The sequence below is a fragment of the Equus caballus genome, chromosome 13, assembly GCF_041296265.1.
Source record: "Equus caballus isolate H_3958 breed thoroughbred chromosome 13, TB-T2T, whole genome shotgun sequence".
Lineage (NCBI taxonomy): Eukaryota > Metazoa > Chordata > Mammalia > Perissodactyla > Equidae > Equus > Equus caballus.
The window spans coordinates 52,515,719-52,533,393 of NC_091696.1; the positions used below are offsets into that span (position 1 = coordinate 52,515,719).

Here is a 17,675-nt window from a genome sequence, read left to right on the forward strand (position 1 = left end):
TGTTTCCACCACCTGATGTCGGGGAGAGAGATACAGCAGGTGTTTACTCTCTCCATCTCTAAACTATTGTCTGCTGTCTAGAAGAGCCTACCATATAAATCATCGACGATCCTTGGGAGGAAAAAGCCAGCCTTCAGGAATCTATTGTACTTGCCCAAGGAAAGGAAACTTACTGCCTCTTAACATAGTTTAAATATAGAAATAGACTACCACTTTGGAGGAGAAAAGGGGCACGACCCCTCCAAAGTGGCCCCCACAGTGAGTACTGGACAAATGCGAGAGCGGGAGCTGGGGGCGAGGCGGGCAGGGCAGGGTCCCTCTCCACCCCCGGGGGAGCACAGGGGCACACCTTGGACGGGGCTGGGGTCCCGTACCTTTGCCGCGGGGCCCCGAGCTGCCGGCGCTGCTGCTCCCCCCGGCGCAGGACGAGTCCTTCCTGAGCCTCTTGCTCTGCGGCCTCACGCTGGACCTGAGGAAGTGGTGCTGGTCCTGGGGGCAGGCGGGCGGCAGGGACGGGGCCTGCGGGCCGCCCGAGGGGGCCGGGGGCCCGTCGCCGCCGTCCCGGGGGGTCTTGCCGTCCCTCTTTGTGCCGCCGCTCTCCTCGGCCGCGTCCCCGCCGCCGGCGCCCTCTCCTTCCAGCGCGTCCTCATCGGCCGACCTCTTGCCCAGCCTCTTGAGCCCTTCCTCCCCGCTGCCGCCGTCTCCCAACTTCACTGTCATCCTGGCGGGGAGGGGGGCGAGGGGACCCTCGTGAGGCGCGCGGCCCGGCAGCCTGCCGGAGAAGTTTAGCCGCCCCGATTCCCTCTCAACATGGCCGCCGTTGTTTGTTCCAGATCCCCTCCCGGCGGCCCGCCCGCCCGCCCGCCCGAGCCCCAGCCCGACCGGGGCCCGAGCCCGCCGCCCCGCCCGACCCCGGCCCGGACCCCCGCGCGCCCGCCCGCTGCCCAGGAAACGGCGGCCGGGGCGGCGCGGAGGCGGCGGGGCGGCAGCTCGGCGGCCGCGCCCGGACGGCCCTGCCCGCGCGGCGCCCCAGCCCGGCGGGGTCGGCTAGGGGGCCGGGGCCGGGCCCCCGGGGCGCTGGGGTCCCAGGGGCCGGGCCCCGAGCACCTACCCGGCGGGCCCGCGGCTCATGGCCTGCGCGGCGGGCAGGCTGCGCGCCGGCCTCGCTCCTCGCGCTGCCTGGGCCGGCCGGGCCTCGACGCCCGCGCCCCCCGACCCCACCCCTTCCCGCCCCCCAAAACGCGCGGGGCTCTGGGCCCGCGCACCTGCCCCGCACGCTGGCCCCCAAAGTTGGCCCCGGAGTGGGGGCGACCGGCCCAGATCGACCCTGGCAGGGGAGAGGCGCGGGCTCGCCTGCGTGCACAGGGAACTCCATGGTGGCCCGCGGCTGCCTGTCCGCCTGCTTATTTTAAAACACACATAAAGAATAATAAGCTCGGGGTTTCTGGGAATCTTGCTGCCCAGGGTGGGAGATGTGTGAGGCTGCCGGGATTTACGAATTAAAAAAAAAATGCTTTTGCAACAAAGGAGCCTGTTGCATAGAACAGCTCACAGCCACCCGTGAAAGTGACAGCACAGTAATGCCCAGGTCCAAATGCAAGAATGAAGAGAACTGTATTAAAATTCTTGGTAACCATTCACAAAATTCTTGCATTAACTTTGTTACCCACTGCTGTGTGAAATGTCAACAACAAAATGTGATGACTCTCAAAATGTTTGCAGCCCAGAAAACAGATCCACTCAAAAATAAACTAAGCGAATCAGGTATATATGAACAATATAATTCCAGAAATGGTCAATAATGTGTACATGAGATGAAACAAGAAAGAGAAACGTTAGATTCCTCAACAGGTGTTGATACCGTGCCCAAACTGTGTTTGACACGCTCATCACAACTGCTGAAGACCGGAACGTTTCCATCTAAAAGGAAAACCAGAGCAAGGCATCGAGGCTAACAATGAAATACAGTAACATGGGCAAGGACCTCTCACGAAAAGGTTTGGAAATGAGTACAAATCATAGTAATACCTACTACTGCTCTGGTGTAATGTGTCACAGAATCATCTGTAACAGTTTTCATCTGTTGGAACTGATCTTATAAATCATTTAAATTCGTGCTAGTTAAAAGAAAAAAAAAAAGGTCCTGCCAAAGAATAGAACTATACAAGCCAAATATCCAAACTTAAAGGACTTCATTGCACAGGGCTTCTCACTACTCATTTCTCAACCTATCCATTTCTACTTAAGAAGCCCAAAAACATCCCAAAGGGCTTTTTTCTGGGTTATAATCTGGAGAACCCTACTTCCCAGGGGTCTATCACTGCAAAGCTATCCACAGTCAACCCAGGACCCAGGCAAAGCATACATCAGCCAGAGCAGATTAAACCTGCCCTTTTGCCAGGTTGAATATAGGAAGACACTGAACTGAGCACAGAAGGACACAGCTTTTTCAGAATTAAAAGGGTATTGACACATTTCAGAGTTTTCTCCTAAGACAAAAGGAAAACACAGGGATGCAATTCTTTTACTGAAAACCTCCAACGTTACTTCCTGACCGTCCACTGAGACGGAATCGCCTCAAACTCAATCCTGGCTGGACACGGTTTGTCACGTTTCGGAAAGAGAAAAGCAAAACCCTCCCTCCTGGGCTGATTTTTGGCTGCAAAGAGCGCTGTCAACGCAACACTTCTCGGTCCCGGCTCCCCCGAGCCGCCCCAACGAAGCACCGCAGGCGTAAACACCGCCGCGAGGGCGCAGGCCGCTTCTCCCACAGCCTGCCTCCGGCTGCGAGCCGGACCTCGCCGTGACAGCCGATCCCGGCGGCCCACCCCTCCCGAGCCCCAGCCTCCGGTCACCTTTTTCATCAACGCCTCGCTGCAGCCTGGCTTCCCGGGCCCCTCGGGGGCCTCCCGGGCGCCCGCAGAACCGGCCGGGCCGGACAGTCCCAGCCCCCGAGCGCCGGCTGCAGAGAGGCCGCGACGCCGGTGTGATCCTCCCGCTTCGGAAGCGTTTGCCGAGCGGCGTTCGCCCCGGCACGTCCCCTCCGCGGCCGCCGTACGACTGACGAGGCTGCCGGCGCCGGTACTGCCGCCGCTCAGCCTCCCGGAGGCCCGGTCCGCCGCGTTCAGCAGCAGTTCCGGCTACGGCGGCCGGCGGAGACGGCGGGGACGACGCGCGGGGCGGGGCCGGGGCGGCGGGCGCGCGGGCCGGGGCGGGGCGACGCGCGCGGGGACGAGCACGCTCTAGGTTTCCAGCGGGCGCGCCCCCCTACGGGCGCTCCTATTGGCCAGCAGCGGGCGCGCTCGCTTGCACGCACGGACGCGGGGCGGGGACGAGGGGCGGGCCTGCTATGCAGGTCATGTTGTGACGCCGGCCTCGCGGCCGTGCGGGCCTGTGCGTCTCTCCGGATTGGCGGATCGACAGCCAATAGAATCAGCGCCCGGGCTGTGATTGGCCGGGGTCGTGTTGACGGATGCGTGAGAAGAAAACGCCGCCTCAGTTCCGAGTCTTGAATCGGCGCGAAGCGGGTTTTTACCGAGAAAGTGTAAAAGTGCAACTGAGGCAGATAAACACACCCTTTATTGGATTGAGCGTGTGCTTTTGAAGTTCTTTAGCGTAGCACATGATACTAGGCACTTAGGTCATTTTTCTTCGTTATGGCGATAAAAGAGTGTTTTTAAAATTCTAGTATTTATGGCGGGGGTGTTTAAGTGTACAAACTTGTAAGGAGTAGTAAATAAGCCATAGAGATCCAACGCACAGTATAATGAGTATAGACAATAATAGTGTACTGTAATTATGTAATGTGATAAATATCGCCTCATAGGCAATATTACATTAATGTATCAAAATCCAACGCTGTATAACCTTAATGTTACATATTCAATTTATTCCATTAAAAACATTCTAGTGTTTATGAAAATTGGGTTTTTAAAAACAGAATCGTCTTTGTACATCTGTGATCCCGTCCGATCCAGTAGCATCTACATTTTCCTCTTTTATTTTCTCATTTGTTTAACTGTGGACCTTTTTGTTGATTTTTGCTATAATAACTATTTTTTTTTATGACATGACATTGGCTTGTTTTTCAAAGTTAGTTTAACCACAGCTGACGTTAGGCCAGGCAGAGGGCACGCTGTAATGCCTTTGGGAATGCAGTCTGCTGCCACGAACCAGGTTGGTTTCCAGCCTGCATCGCTGGCTACCATTTTCTCGCCGAAGGCGTCCATATGGTCCCTCAAGCATTGCACGCATGTCGTAAGTTACCTAATAACTTCAAGGAACTATGTCGAACCAATTGGCTTTTCTTCAAAATACTCTTGAACAACATCCTCCTCCTAGAGACCAAACAGAGCGGAGCCCAGCACACGGTGGGGTCCAGAAGACCCAGCAATAAGAGTTACCAGAGAGGAGGGAATCTTAAAGAAGATGGCGTTCCGTTTCTCCCCCCCAGTCTCTCTGCTGCCTCCTCCACCTCCCGATTGACCTACGTGGTTGGAAAGATGTAACTACAGGACCGAGTCCCAGCAGGCTTTGCATCCCCATCACATCTGGAAGAGTTTCACCAGCTTCTTTTCTCTGCCTTGGCCTCTCGTGCCCCTTTCCGAACTAGCGTTGTAGATGCTAGACTGCGGGGGCGAGGGGGAGAAACTGCCCCGGCCGGGACCCGCGGGGAGAATCCTGCACTCGGCGCCGCACGAACATCCCCGATCGTCTTCGGCTCTTTCCGGCCTCTCGGGGCGCTTCGGGCGGCCTCGGCGTCCGCGTCGCTCACCTTCGGCTGTTTCCGCGTTCCGCTCACAGCCGTTGTCCCGGCAACGCGCGACGGCGCTGCGACCCGACCCAGGTGAGTGCGGTCAGGGGGCGAGGGCCCCCGGGGGTCGGGAGCCCCCAGAGGACCCGCGGTGGGTGTCGGGGGCCCAGGAGCCGGGGAGGAGGGCGACGACGAGGGGAGCCGGGGAGGGGCTCCAGGGGGCCGCAGCGGCTCCGGGGGCCTGGGGCCAGGCGGAGGGCGACGACGCTGCGGGCCGGTCCCCGTCCCGCGCCCTCCCGGGTCATTTGCGTCCGGAAATCCGGCCTGGGCCGAGCGCCCGCGGCTCCTCTCGACCCAGGTCGAGGCTGGGGGTGCTGGGCGCGGCGTGGAGCGGTCAGCGCGAGATGATGGCACTTCGGGCGCAGTCCAGGTCCCGTGGAGGACCGCGTGGCCGTGCGAGTCCCGGGACGCGGGCAGAGCTCCCGGTGACAGCGGGCCGGGGAGAGAGTGAGAAAACCGCCGTTCTGCGCTGCCGGTCCCAGGCCCCAGGGAGCCGCACCGTCCCAAACCGGCGGATAACTTCCTTCGTGTCCGCGAGGTGCACCTATGACCCTGCACTGCCCGACGCCCGGGGGCCGTCACCTAGAGGGAGAGGCTTCGCAGGGTGGCCACTAGAGCCTGTCCCCCACGCCCCTGCTCAGCCCCTATTGCCCAGAGTCCTCTGGTTCCCTCATACAGCATCTGCAAGCAGTGATGCAACTAAATTAGCCTTAGTACTGCGACCCTTTAATTGAATGAGCTTAACAGATTCTCTCCCAAAAGTTGGTTTGATGGAGGCCATAAAGACATTGGACGCCTGGAGGTGAGAGAAGCAAATCACTTAGAACAAATGGAGTTTTTTTGTGTGTTTTCCCCAAAGTTTATACCTTTGCCGAATGGGTCTACATTCTAGAGACCCTGAGTTTGTTTTAAGGAAAGCAAGTGCCCTTGTTTCTGACCTGATGCCATTCATTGATGTCATTAGATAATGATTTTCTTGTTAGTCAGCTGTCCACCTTGTGTTTATTTTGGTAACTTTTCTTTTATAATTATGCAGATAATACTTATTCATTGTAGAAGAATGTTAAAGTGCAGGTGAAAGGGGTGATGACCAACCATACACAGTATAAAAATGGATTCGTTCACCCTGGCCTGTAACCCGCTTTTCACAACAAATCGTCAAGAACAGCTTTCCTGGCTAATAAATGTCTTCATCAGGGATTCACATATCGGAGGCCTGTTCTGTGCAAGGCACTGTTCTAGGGGATGCCTCGGGGGGTTCCCACCCTGTGGGATAAATAATCTGGTAGGGAGTGGAGGATGGTCATCAAACACACGTTTACAGTACAGTGTAAATGCAGCCATGTGGAGAAGAACAGGGTTCTATGGGGACACTGGGCAGAGGCACAGAAAACCTAAAAGTCGAGTCTGTGAGCTCCCTGGAGGACAGGAGGCTTCCTGGGAGCCCAAAGGAGGGGTGGGGGAGAGCCTCTGGGAAAGCTTCAGGCAGGAAAAAAGAAACGTGAAGATCTGTTAATATACATGCTTATTGCGAAGTGATGTCTGAAAAGAAAATGCAAAGGAAATCAGGGCTACCTTTTTCAGTGCTGCTGTTACTTCTGTCTCCATCATTACGACAAAATTAACGTTACTCATTTTTCAGAGGAATATTTTCACAAAGTTAACCAATTAAATATGAATATGAGTTTCCCATAGGCCAGAATTTAGACCCCTGATGGGCTGCAACACGTTAAAACTCACTTTAAAAGGTTTCCTTCGCTATATTAAATTGCCCGGGTTTTTATCTGGCGTGTTTTCATTTTCAGTGGCTTTGTTCGAAGGTTTGCATAAGGACTTTACTCAAAGAAGTTGGAGCCCTGACCTGTGGAGATGTAGTAGTGTGTGTGCAGGGGGCCCCTGGATCAGCCCCTTCCCCCGACGCTTGTCCCCCCACCCCTGAATAGGTGCTCTTCAGTTTGTGATGGTGAGAGCACAGCCTTGAAAACCGTGCCTTTATCTAGTATTCAGGGTATATATTCATAAGGAAAAGGTAAACATTTGAAATGTGACTGTTCGTTTGTACCCGTGTACCTTCCAGCTACTCACTGCGTGGGGTTTCCTTCTTTTTTTTTTTTTCCCTGCTTTTTCTCCCCAAGTCCCCCCAGTACATAGTTGCATATTTTTTTAGTTGTGAGTCCTTCTAGCTGTGGCATGTGAGATGCCACCTCAACATGGCCTAAAGAGCGGTGCCATGTCTGTGCCCAGGATCCGAACCCGGGAAACTGCAGGCTGCCAAAGCAGAAGGTGCAAACTTTACCACTCGGCCACGGGGCCGGCCCCCCGGAGTTTGCTTCCCTAGATCCAGAGTGAGCCTTTGTGGCTTCCACTGACGTAACTGTTGTATTGCTAAAAGCAAACAGCATAATCCCTTCCCTACTCTAGTGATAGAATTTTGCAAGTGTTGAATAATTCTTTTGCACAGTTTTTTTTGCTGCTGTTAAATATACGTAATATAAAAATTTACCATTTTACGGGCCACATTTTATTTATTCATTCATCCATCAATAGACATTTGGGTTGTTTCCACCTTTTGGCTACTGTGAATAATACTACTATGAATATTGGTGTGCAGATATCTGTTCAAGTCCCTGCTTTCTTTTTTTTTTTTGAGGAAGATTAGCCCTAAGCTAACATCTGCCGCCAATCCTCTTTTTGCTGAGGAAAATTGGCCCTGAGCTGACATCTGTGCCCATCATCCTCTATTCTATATGTGGGATGCCTGCCACAGCATGGCTTGATAAGTGCTGCGTAGGTCCATGCCCAGGATCGCAACCGGCAAATCCCGGGTCATCAAAGCGGAGTGCGTGGGCTTAACTGCTCCACAACTGGTCCAGCCCCTTCAGCCCCTGCTTCAGTTCTTCTGGGTAAACACCCAGAACTGGAATCGCTGAATCATGTGGGAATTCTATGTTTAATATTTAAGGAACCACTATACTGTTTTCCACGGCATCTGCACCCGTTTACACTTCTACCAGCAATGCACAAGAGTTCCAATTTCTCCACATCCTGACCAACACCTTTTATTTTCTATTTTTCTGATGATAGCCATCTTAATAGGTATGAAGTTGAATAATTTTAAATGATAGCAAACCACCCCACAAGTATTCTCTTCTCTGCCAGTTAGCTTCCCCAACCTGACTCTAGGGTACGCGTAAGACTGTCGTTTCGTTCACCATACTTCCCTGTCTGCAAAAGGACAAATGCGTGTCTTTTCCAGGAATGGAAGGCGTGAAGTTCCTGTAACTAGCCAAGTTCAGTTCTCCGCGGTTGCTGAGCTGTGTTTTCTTGACTCTGACAAAGGAGGCCTTCTCGCCTCCACTGCCTGGGAGTGGGAGGGAGCAGACAGCTTTGGCTGTCATGCGTGACCAGAAATCGGGGCCTAGGTTTTTCCGTACATTGCTCTTTTGTAAAGCAGATTGCTTTTATTTGGTTTGAAAATTTTGCTTAAAGGAGAGCCATAGAAATCTAAATTGTCCTTATTATGATTGGAGTAGAAATGATGGTGGATTACACCTGTAGTCTAGGCCACAGGACTTTTCTTTGTTGTTCAGATGGCACTAAGGTTTATTCTTTTTCATCGCACGCTGGATCGTTCCACGTCTAACCCCTTGCTTCTAATCCTGTGTTTTCCCTGTTGGAGATCTCTTCTGCATACAATTGCCTGCATCTGTCTGAAGGGTCTTTTCTAGGTTGCTGAATGTCTTATGCTTGTAGGTTTGTGATGCTTCTCTCTCCTAATTCTATAGACAGTCATTTTGTTTGTTTTGTTCAAAACCAAGAGAACTTGGTTGTTTTTTTCCCTGCAGGTTTCGACCCTGACCAGCTCTGAGGTCCATCATGGCCCTCTATTTTGACCACCGAATAGAAGCCCCAGACTCAGTCGGGTCTCCTTCCCACATCAGCTGGCACCCTGTTCATCCATTCCTAGTGGTCGCCTCCATCAGCACAACCTCAGGAGGCAGTGTGGATATATATCTGGAACAGGTGAGTGCTAGGAAGCAACAGCTTGGACTTCAGTAGCTTCTGGCTCTTGTCCCTCTTTAGTTCCTCTGTGTGTGTGTGTGTGTGTGTGTGAGTTCTCGCCAAGGTCTATATTCCCAATATCATAAAAACCTTATGTGGATAATTCTTTTACCTCTGCTATCTAGGTTTGGGGACATATTGAGGAATGCTTAAGACAGATTCCACAATCCACTCACAGTCACCAACCAGAAATGACCCCTCAGCATTGTCTGTCCACCCTGACCCAGTCTCCTCTTGGCTCATGTTGGCCGTTTGAAACCATTACATTCATGCACCACATTACGACGTTTCAGTCAACGACACACCACATAGACAATGGTGGGCCCATTGGATTATATAGTGCCATATAGCCTAGGTGTGTGTAGTAGGCTGTGCCATCTTGGTTTGTGTAAGTACACTCATGATGTTTGCATGACAATGAAATTGCCTAATGATGCATTTCTCAGAACATATCTCCATCGTTAAGTGACGTGTGACTGTAGTTTCCTGTAGCCCTTGTAACAAAGGCCGGCAATTGCGTGGCTTAAAACAACAGAAGTTTATTCTTTCACAGTTCTGGAGGCCGGGGGTCTGAAAAGAGGGGCTGGCAGGGCCTCGTCCTCTCTGGAGGCTCTAAGGGAGGGCCTGTCTGTGCTTTGTCTCAGCCTCTGGCGATGCCAGCAGTCCTCAGTGTTCCTTGGCTTGTACCTACGTCACCCCTATTTCCCCCTCTGTCATCATACAGCCGTCTCTTCTGTGTGTCTGTATGTCTTTCCTCTTCTTATAAGGACACAGTCGTATTGGGTTAGGGTCACCCTAATGGCCTCATCTAAACTTGATCGTCCACAAAGACCCTATTTTCGAGTAAAGTCATATCGCAGGTACCAGGGGTTAAGACTTCAACATATTTTTGGGGGGTGCACAATTCAATCCATAACAGAAAGTTTCTAGAACCTCCTTAAACTTCCAATGCACCCCCTCCCATCCTCAGTGCACTGTGTACCTCATACTTCACAGAGAAGATTGGGTTTCCCTTCCTGCTCACTCCTCAACTCTCTGCAGTCTTGCTGTCACCCCTGTAACTCCACCCAGCAGCTTGAGTCATCAGTGATGTCGGCATAGCACGCTCTGCGTGCTTATCCACATCCCGTCTGCACACCGTTCCACACTTTTGTAAAGTCCTCCAGGAAACACACCGTGGAGCGCAGGGGGCTTTGCTCCACCCTGCCTCCTTCACCCAGCCTCCTCGGGGGCCTTGCCCGCCTTCCTCCTCTTCCAAACCGATAGCAGGGTCCCCCTGCTACTGGCGTGCTACAGCGCTCGTCTGGGCCTCTTCTCCCTCTGCTTCCTCCCCCTCCCGTGGCCTCATTACCGTCTGTCAATGGATGACTCACAAACTTACATCTCCAGCCCACAAGTCCCCCCCCCCCCCACACACACTGCAGACTTAGGAATTCAGCTGCCCACAAGACGTCTTCTGGGCATTTGAAACAAACCTCCAACTCCACAAGTCCAAAACCGAACTGAACTTCTCCCCACCCATCCCCTGCCACACGTGCCCCTGCAAAGGCTGAGTGCCGCACCTCCTGTTGGAGTGAAAGTCACCACCCTTGATCCTGGTGCCCAGGATGAGGGCCTGGAAGTGACAGTGACCCCTGCCCCCCCGCCTTGTAATCTAGTGCCGGGTTCTCTCTGTTTACCCCCTAAGCCTCTGGCAGACCAGCACAGCTTCCTCACTACAGCCACTGTGTCCTTGTGGGACACCCCCACCCCACCGTTCCCCACATGGGGCACAGCCATCTTATGGAATCATAGCTGGAATCGCTTGCGTCTCCCACCTCCCCTACCCCTGCATTGTTCTTCAGGTGAAGACGGAAGTCCCTGCCGTGGCCCCCAGTGTCCCCCAAGGCCTGTCTCTGCCTGCCTTTCACATGGTGCTCCTCCTTCCGTGCTGCAGGCCTTCCGGGCCTCCTGTGGCCGTCCACCGCTGGACGTGCTATGCCCTCTGCACAGGAGAATCTCCCTTGACCTTTTTGCTTAATTACTACCTTAGTCCTCCAGACACAAGTGGCTCAGTGGGGGCTTCCCAAGGAGATCCTTCCATACCCCCACAAGGGCAAACCGTCCAGCTGTGCTTACCCAGCTCGTCGGAGGTCTCATCTGTGGCACTTGTTGGTTTTTGTTCCCTCCCCACGTGGAAGCTCAGCCAGGGTCCCCATCTGTTCTCGCGGTAGTCAAGCCCCAGCATGAAGTGCAGCGTCGCCCAGCTTCTTTGGAGCAGATTCCTCCCTTCTAGGAATCAGAGAACTCTCCAATATGTTTTATAACATTTTCTTCAGGATAAATATTATTAAATTTCAAAATAGTAGAAATTTTAGATAAAACTTTAAAATTTAGAAAATTTTAAAACTGCTATTACAAAACCAAGTATACTTTTTGTGTTTCTAATTAGCACAAGGAAAACTATGATTTTGCAGTAATGATTTTTTATTATCTTAAGGTCACCTGACCACACTTTGAGACCCTTGCTGTGGACAAACTTCACCTGCTGGCCCACGACTTGTTTTTGTTAATAAAGTTTTATTGGAACCCATTAAAACACACCAAGCAGCTGTGAGTTTGAGGTCATACTCCTTAATAAGCTGGTCAGTGTGGTCAGTTGAGTGTTAACGTTATGCTTTCATAGCTCAGGTAGGGGCAAGATCAGTATTTCTATGAAAACTAAATAGAATATTTCTATTTCCTTAATAAACAGCTCTTCATATCTTCTAGCTGATGTTGATTCCATTGATTAGGCAGAAATTCTTTTTTGTTTTTTTGGTTTTTTTTGAGGAAGATTAGGCCTGAGCTAACTACCACCAATCCTCCTCTTTTTGCTGAGGAAGACTGGCCCTGAGCTAACATCCATGCCCATCTTCCTCTACTTTATACGTGGGACGCCTACCACAGCATGGCTTTTGCCAGGCAGTGCCATGTCTGCACCCTGGCTCTGAACCAGCGAACCCTGGGCCCCCCGAGAGGCGGACCGTGCGAACTTAACTGCTGCGCCACTGGGCCAGCCCCTAGCCAGAAATTCTTAAAGAAGTTGTCACTCTCTGAAATATGGGGTTTATCTCTTGTCTATCACAGGGTGAGCCCGTGCCTGATACGCATATTGAACGGTCAGTCCGGGTCACTTCCCTGTGCTGGCACCCGACGCGGCTGATCCTGGCTGTTGGCTGGGAGACCGGAGAAGTGGTAGTGTTCAATAAGCAGGACAAGGAGCAGCACGCAGTCCCCCCGACGCACACTGCCGACATCACCATCCTCACCTGGAGCACCAGCGGGAACTGCCTCGTGTCAGGAGATAAGGTAAGCAGACACGCAGTGACCCTGCTTCAGATCTCGGCGTTTCCCTCTCCCCACCCTGGGAGACACACGTTGGGAAGGGTGTTAAATAGCAAAGTATTTGGAACATGTGAGTGCCGAGTGCCATGGATCTTGGCGGATTCATGGCAGATTTTGTTTTATGTTGGAAATAAGGTTTGAATATTTTATTCTACCATCCCACTCTGTGACTGAGGTATGTCTGTTAATTTTTAAAATGAACTTTTCCAGGTAACTTCATTGATAAAGATGGGGCGACTGTCCTTGGTACTGTCACTTTTATGGCACTCCTGAACCACCAGCTTCCCTGAGCTCGCTTCTTCATCGCCTCTGAGTCCCTGCTCCTAATTACCTAGCTCAGAGCTTATCCAGGGTCACTTTGCCCCCCAGGGGACATTTGGCAGTGTCTGGAGACATTTTTGTTGCCATAATGGTAGGGGGAGAGCGTTCTACTGGCATCTAGCAGGCGGAGGCCAGAGGCATTGCTCAGTATCCTACAATGCACAGGACAGACCCCACAACAGAGAATTATCCCGCCCAAAACGTCAGCAGTGCCCAGGTTGAGGAACCCTGGTCTAGACCTAATTTGATTTGCAAATGTATGGCAGGAATTTTACAACGTGCTCATTTATTTTACATGTTTAAGGTAATACGTTTACGTTTCAAAATTGTGAAAAGACTCTCCAACCCACCCCCCTCCACTCCACTGCTCCTGTCGACCCACAGCTTCTTAAAGTCTCCCCGGGGTTTCTTCAGGTTCACACAGGCACATGCAAAGGCATTCTTTCCCTGATTTGCGATTTGAAAAATTTCAAACCTTCAGACGAGTTGAGAGACTAGTACAAAGAACACCTATATGCCCTTCGCATAAATGTACTCGTTGTCAACGTCTCGATACATCTGCTTTCTCTGTCTGTCTCTCTCTATATATATGGGTTTTTTTCCCTTAATATTTGAGAAAGTGTCGCAGACTTCATACATACGTCACTTGTAAATACTTTGGCGTCCATCTCCTCAGAACAAGGACGTCCTTCTCCATAACCATAATATGGTGTCGCACTTGGGAAAGCTAACGTTGCAGCAGTGCTGGCATCCAGTACTCAGTCCATGTTACCATTTCTCCCGTTGTCCCAGTCGTGCTCTTTGTAGCTGATTTTGTCCTCATTCGGAATCCAGTCCAGGACCAGGCATGGCATTTGTCAGCTGTTTCTCCTTAGTCTCCTTTGTCCAGTATAGTTCTCTGGTCTTGTCTTTTCTTTCTTCTCTTTTACTTATTTATTTTTTGAGGAAGATTAGCCCTGAGCTAACATCCGTGCCCATCTTCCTCTACTTTATATGTGGGATGCCTGCCACAGCATGGCTTGATAAGCGGTACGTAGGTCTGTGCCCAGGATCCAAACTGGCAAACCCCCGCATCACCGAAATGGAGCGTGAACTTAACTGCTACACCACAGGGTCGGCCCCTTCTCTTTTTTTGGATCTTTCACGACATCAACATTTTGAGGAGTCCAGACTAGATATTGTGTAAAATGTCCCTTAATTTAGATTTGTTTGATTGTCTTCTCATGATTACTTTTAGATTAACCATTTTTGGCTGGAAATATCACACAGGGGATGTTGTCTCCTTGTTTTCCTCTGTTTCACAGAAGTGAAAGCACACGATGCTGTTCTGTTTCTGGCTTGGTGGTGTTACACTGTGTCTGGCAGATCTCCCCATATTGGTAAACAGTGAACTTCCTCCCCTTGTAACCTGCTCTTCATTATTGTCGTTTACTTCACCAGCCCCCACTGGTAAACATTTTAGCGGTTTCCAGTCTTTTGCTAAACATACAATGATGCACTGGGTCACCTCGTGCTTCTGTCATTTCGCATGACACATTGGAGTCTGTGGAAATTTAAAGAAATTCCTAGAAGGCATTGTCTGTGTCCCAGGACACGTGCGCTCGTGGTTTGTTGGGTGTTCCTGAACCTCCTCCATGGGGCCTGTACCAGCTCGCACCCACACCCCAGCGTGTATTTCCACCCTGAGTGTTGTGTCCGAATTCAGACTATTGCCTGAAGACTGGAATCTCAGTGGTGGTCAGGTTGGCCTTTCTCTTGCTGTTGAGGATGAGTATTACTTAAGAAAGCCGTTTCCATTTCATTTTCTGTTCATGTCACTGGTCCGTTTTTCTATCGCTTTGCTCCTTTTTTCCTGGATGATTTTTCTTCGTTTGTCTATTCAATTCCCACCTAATGACACTGCCCTGCCCCCAGATTCCTACTTCTTTTTGTGTGTGTGTATGGAACATCTGTTGCCAATCTTCCTCTATTTTATGTGGGATGCCACCACAGAATGGCTTGACCAGCAGTGCACAGGTCTGCGCCCAGGATCAGAACCCACAAACACTGTGCCACCGAAGCAGAGCATGCGGACTTAACCACTGCACCACGGGCTTCATTGGTGATCTTTTCCATCTCCCTGCTGTGAATGCTCTGTAAATCCCCTGCAGAAATGAGAGAATTTGTGATCACTGAATTTCATCATTCTTATCTTGATTGTATGAGGAAGCAACTCACAAAGCAGATTAACTCGGGCATGAAAGGAAACCCAGCTGTGCACTGACCAAGTACTGTGAGTCAGAAGAGCTAAGAAGAGAAATACCTAATCCTTCTAAGAAAATCTAAGATTGTGCTGGTCCTAATGTAATAACGGGCTCAAGCAGGAAGAAAAGGAGTAACAAATGAACCAGCACTCAAGCTGCACCACCAAGATGCCTTCTCCCCAGACTGGGTGTGGGGGTCTTGTCACTCCCCCCAGAGACCTTGCCTTGGTTAGGGTATGTTTGGTTACCAGTGAAACCAACCCAGACTTGCTGAAGCAAGTAGGTGCACTTAATCTGAGGCTGTTGGAGTGTCCCACAGTTTCCAGGGACAGGAGCACAGCTGGCTTCAGGACATCTGGAACCAAGAGTGAGGTACCGACAGATACATGTATATCTGTGGGCTTTGTACCTCTCTGAGGACCTTCCTGCCACAGACGTCTCTCACCCCGTCCCATTCTGTCCACGAGGCAGAGTCTCCAGCTGCTGGGAAAGGAATTCACCTGCTCCAGTTTCTCACACACACACACTCACCCTCACCCCCACCAGCCTGCCACCCCTCAGTCCCAAGTCCAGCTCAGGCCAAATGCCCACATGTGCAGCAGCAGGGATGTGGGGAGATCCCTAGGAAAGGGACACCAGGTGGACGTTCCAAGGGGTGTCCATCAGAAGGTCCGTGGCCCCAGCCTGTTCTCAGAGGCCGAGAGTGAGGACCAAGTGAACCTGCACATGACAAAGAGCAAGCAGCTCTTAACAATTCCAGCAATAAGCTATTCGAGAACCTAACACCTTAACCAGTCCTTGGAAGTGATAGTATGTCACGGACAATCATATCTAGGACACTCCAACTTCACATTAGTCCCTTAATACATTAAACTCTTGCTCTTCACAAATAGGGCTGATTTCTCACTTTAGGGGTAACTTTTCTTTAGAGCCTTCCCGTGTAAGATTATGTTGAATAAAGTAACTTGGAAGGAATGACAAATGGTAAAGAGACAGCCCCGGACGCAAGGATGTGCCCTGCAGGAGGAGTGAGAGATGCAAAAACGTTTAGAGGGGCCAGCCTGGTGGCGCGTTGGTTAAGTTCTCACGTTCCGCTTCATTGGCCCAGGGATCGCCAGTTCGGATCCCCCATGCAGACATGGCGCTGCTTGGCAAGCCATGCTGTGGTAGGCGTCCCACATATAGAGTAGAGGAAGATGGGCATGGATGTTAGCTCAGGGCCAGTCTTCCTCAGCAAAAAGAGGAGGGTTGGCAGCAGATAGGTCAGGGCTAATCCTCCTCAAAAACAAAAAAGTTTACAATTGAGGAGGAGAAGCAGGAGGCTGCCACGAAGGAGACAGGACATCTCAGAGTTCATCTCTAAGTCTGGCACTTCATGTTCACATTTCTACCTGGTTAGCCAGAAACCTGAGAGGACACATTTGACTGATTGCATCCTGTGGCTTCCCCTCCTTGTGAGTCAGTGGAGGGGGTGCTGGGGGGCTGCGTATGTCCCTCTGTCAGAATAAGGGGTACGCGGTCATCTGACTGCGCAGAAATCACTGTTCCACAGGTACGGGGCTCTGAACATTTGCATCACACAACTTCTTCCCTAAAGCAGCAGCCTAGAAATCTGGACACGCTAAGTATGTTGTGATTATATTCAGGAACCTGGTTGAGCTCCCAGCTAGAAGCTTGTGTGCACTAATCAAGATCTCTGTAAAATCAGTTATTATGTTAAAAAAATGAGTACTGGATGATTGCATTTGTTTTAGATATTTTTTTTTTCTGCTTTGTCTCCCCAAACCCTCCCTGTACACAGTTGTATATCCTAGCTGCATGTCCTTCTAGTTGTGGGATGTGGGACGCTGTCTTCAACGTGGCCTGACGAGCAGTGCCATGTCCGCGCCCAGGATCCGAACCCTGGGCCGCCGCAGTGGAGCACGTGAACTTAACCACACGGCCATGGAGCCGGCCCCTGGATGATTGCATTTGAAGGGCAGGACAGAAGACCTTCTCTACAGAGGCTGTGTGTGTATAAAACTGTCAGTCACAGGGGATCGGCCCCGTGGCCAAGTGGTTAAGTTCACACATTCTTCTTGGGCAGCCCGGGGTTTCACTGGTTCGAATCCTGGGCGTGGACATGGCACCTCTTGTCAGGCCACACCGAGGCAGCGTCCCACATGCCGCAACTAGAAGGACCCACAGCTAAAATATACAACTATGTACTGGGGGGATTTGGGGAGAAAAAGCAGGGAAAAAAAACCTGTCAAACGCACAGGATCCTGCTGTAGTGGTTCTCTAGGGAGGAGGCTGGTAGTGTGTGTTTTTCACTATGCAAGCATTATTTTAAAAATGTTACTTAAAAAAGAATCACTTGGGCCAGCCTGATGGCGTAGTGGTTAAGTCTGCACGCTCTGCTTTGGCAGCCCAGGGTTCACACGTTTGGATCCTGGGCGTAGTCCTAGCACCACTCGTCAAGCCGCGCTGTGGCAGCATCACACATAAAATAGAGGAAGATTGGCGTGGACGTTAGCTCAGCAACAATTTTCCTCAAGCAAAAAGAGGAAGATTGGCAACAGATGGTAGCTCAGGGCCAGTCTTCCTCACACGCATACACACACAATAAAAGAATCACTAAACAGAAAGGAACCAACAATGTTTTGATTCTTCATAAAGCTGGCAAAGTCAAGAAGAATCCATTTGGTAATATGTACTTTTCATATTATATGTACACTCATGTGTTACATATTATGGTCAATCTTACAGAATTTTTCTTGGAGATTTACTACATAAATTGCTTTTATTTATTTATTTTTTGAGGAAGATTAGCCCTGAGCTAACTGCTGCCAATCCTCCTCTTTTTGCTGAGGAAGACTGGCCCTGAGCTA

At 51.1% G+C, this 17,675-nt stretch overlaps 2 protein-coding genes across 6 annotated transcripts in view; one reads left to right on the forward strand and one right to left on the reverse strand.

Moving 5' to 3' along the window:
- The window catches only part of CRAMP1 (cramped chromatin regulator homolog 1), a 64,550-nt gene extending 61,374 nt beyond the window's left edge, over positions 1-3,176 (reverse strand). Inside the window, exons 1-2 of one of the 3 annotated variants that reach the window (XM_023616638.2) lie at positions 2,856-3,176; positions 375-721 (exon numbers count right to left, since the gene is read on the reverse strand). In XM_023616638.2, the coding sequence (XP_023472406.2) occupies positions 375-720 (346 nt within the window). In that variant the 5' untranslated portion in view covers position 721; positions 2,856-3,176. Of the gene's footprint in view, positions 1-374; positions 722-1,111; positions 1,197-1,265; positions 1,378-2,855 lie in introns of those variants that run through there. The other 2 variants (XM_014730258.3, XM_023616636.2) reach the window with 2 other exon arrangements.
- A 1,027-nt stretch (positions 3,177-4,203) lies between these two features.
- The window catches only part of IFT140 (intraflagellar transport 140), an 88,844-nt gene continuing 75,372 nt past the window's right edge, over positions 4,204-17,675 (forward strand). Inside the window, exons 1-3 of one of the 3 annotated variants that reach the window (XM_023616649.2) lie at positions 4,204-4,846; positions 8,659-8,836; positions 11,984-12,205. In XM_023616649.2, the coding sequence (XP_023472417.2) occupies positions 8,690-8,836; positions 11,984-12,205 (369 nt within the window). In that variant the 5' untranslated portion in view covers positions 4,204-4,846; positions 8,659-8,689. Of the gene's footprint in view, positions 4,905-5,057; positions 5,616-8,658; positions 8,837-11,983; positions 12,206-17,675 lie in introns of those variants that run through there. The other 2 variants (XM_070231166.1, XM_023616650.2) reach the window with 2 other exon arrangements.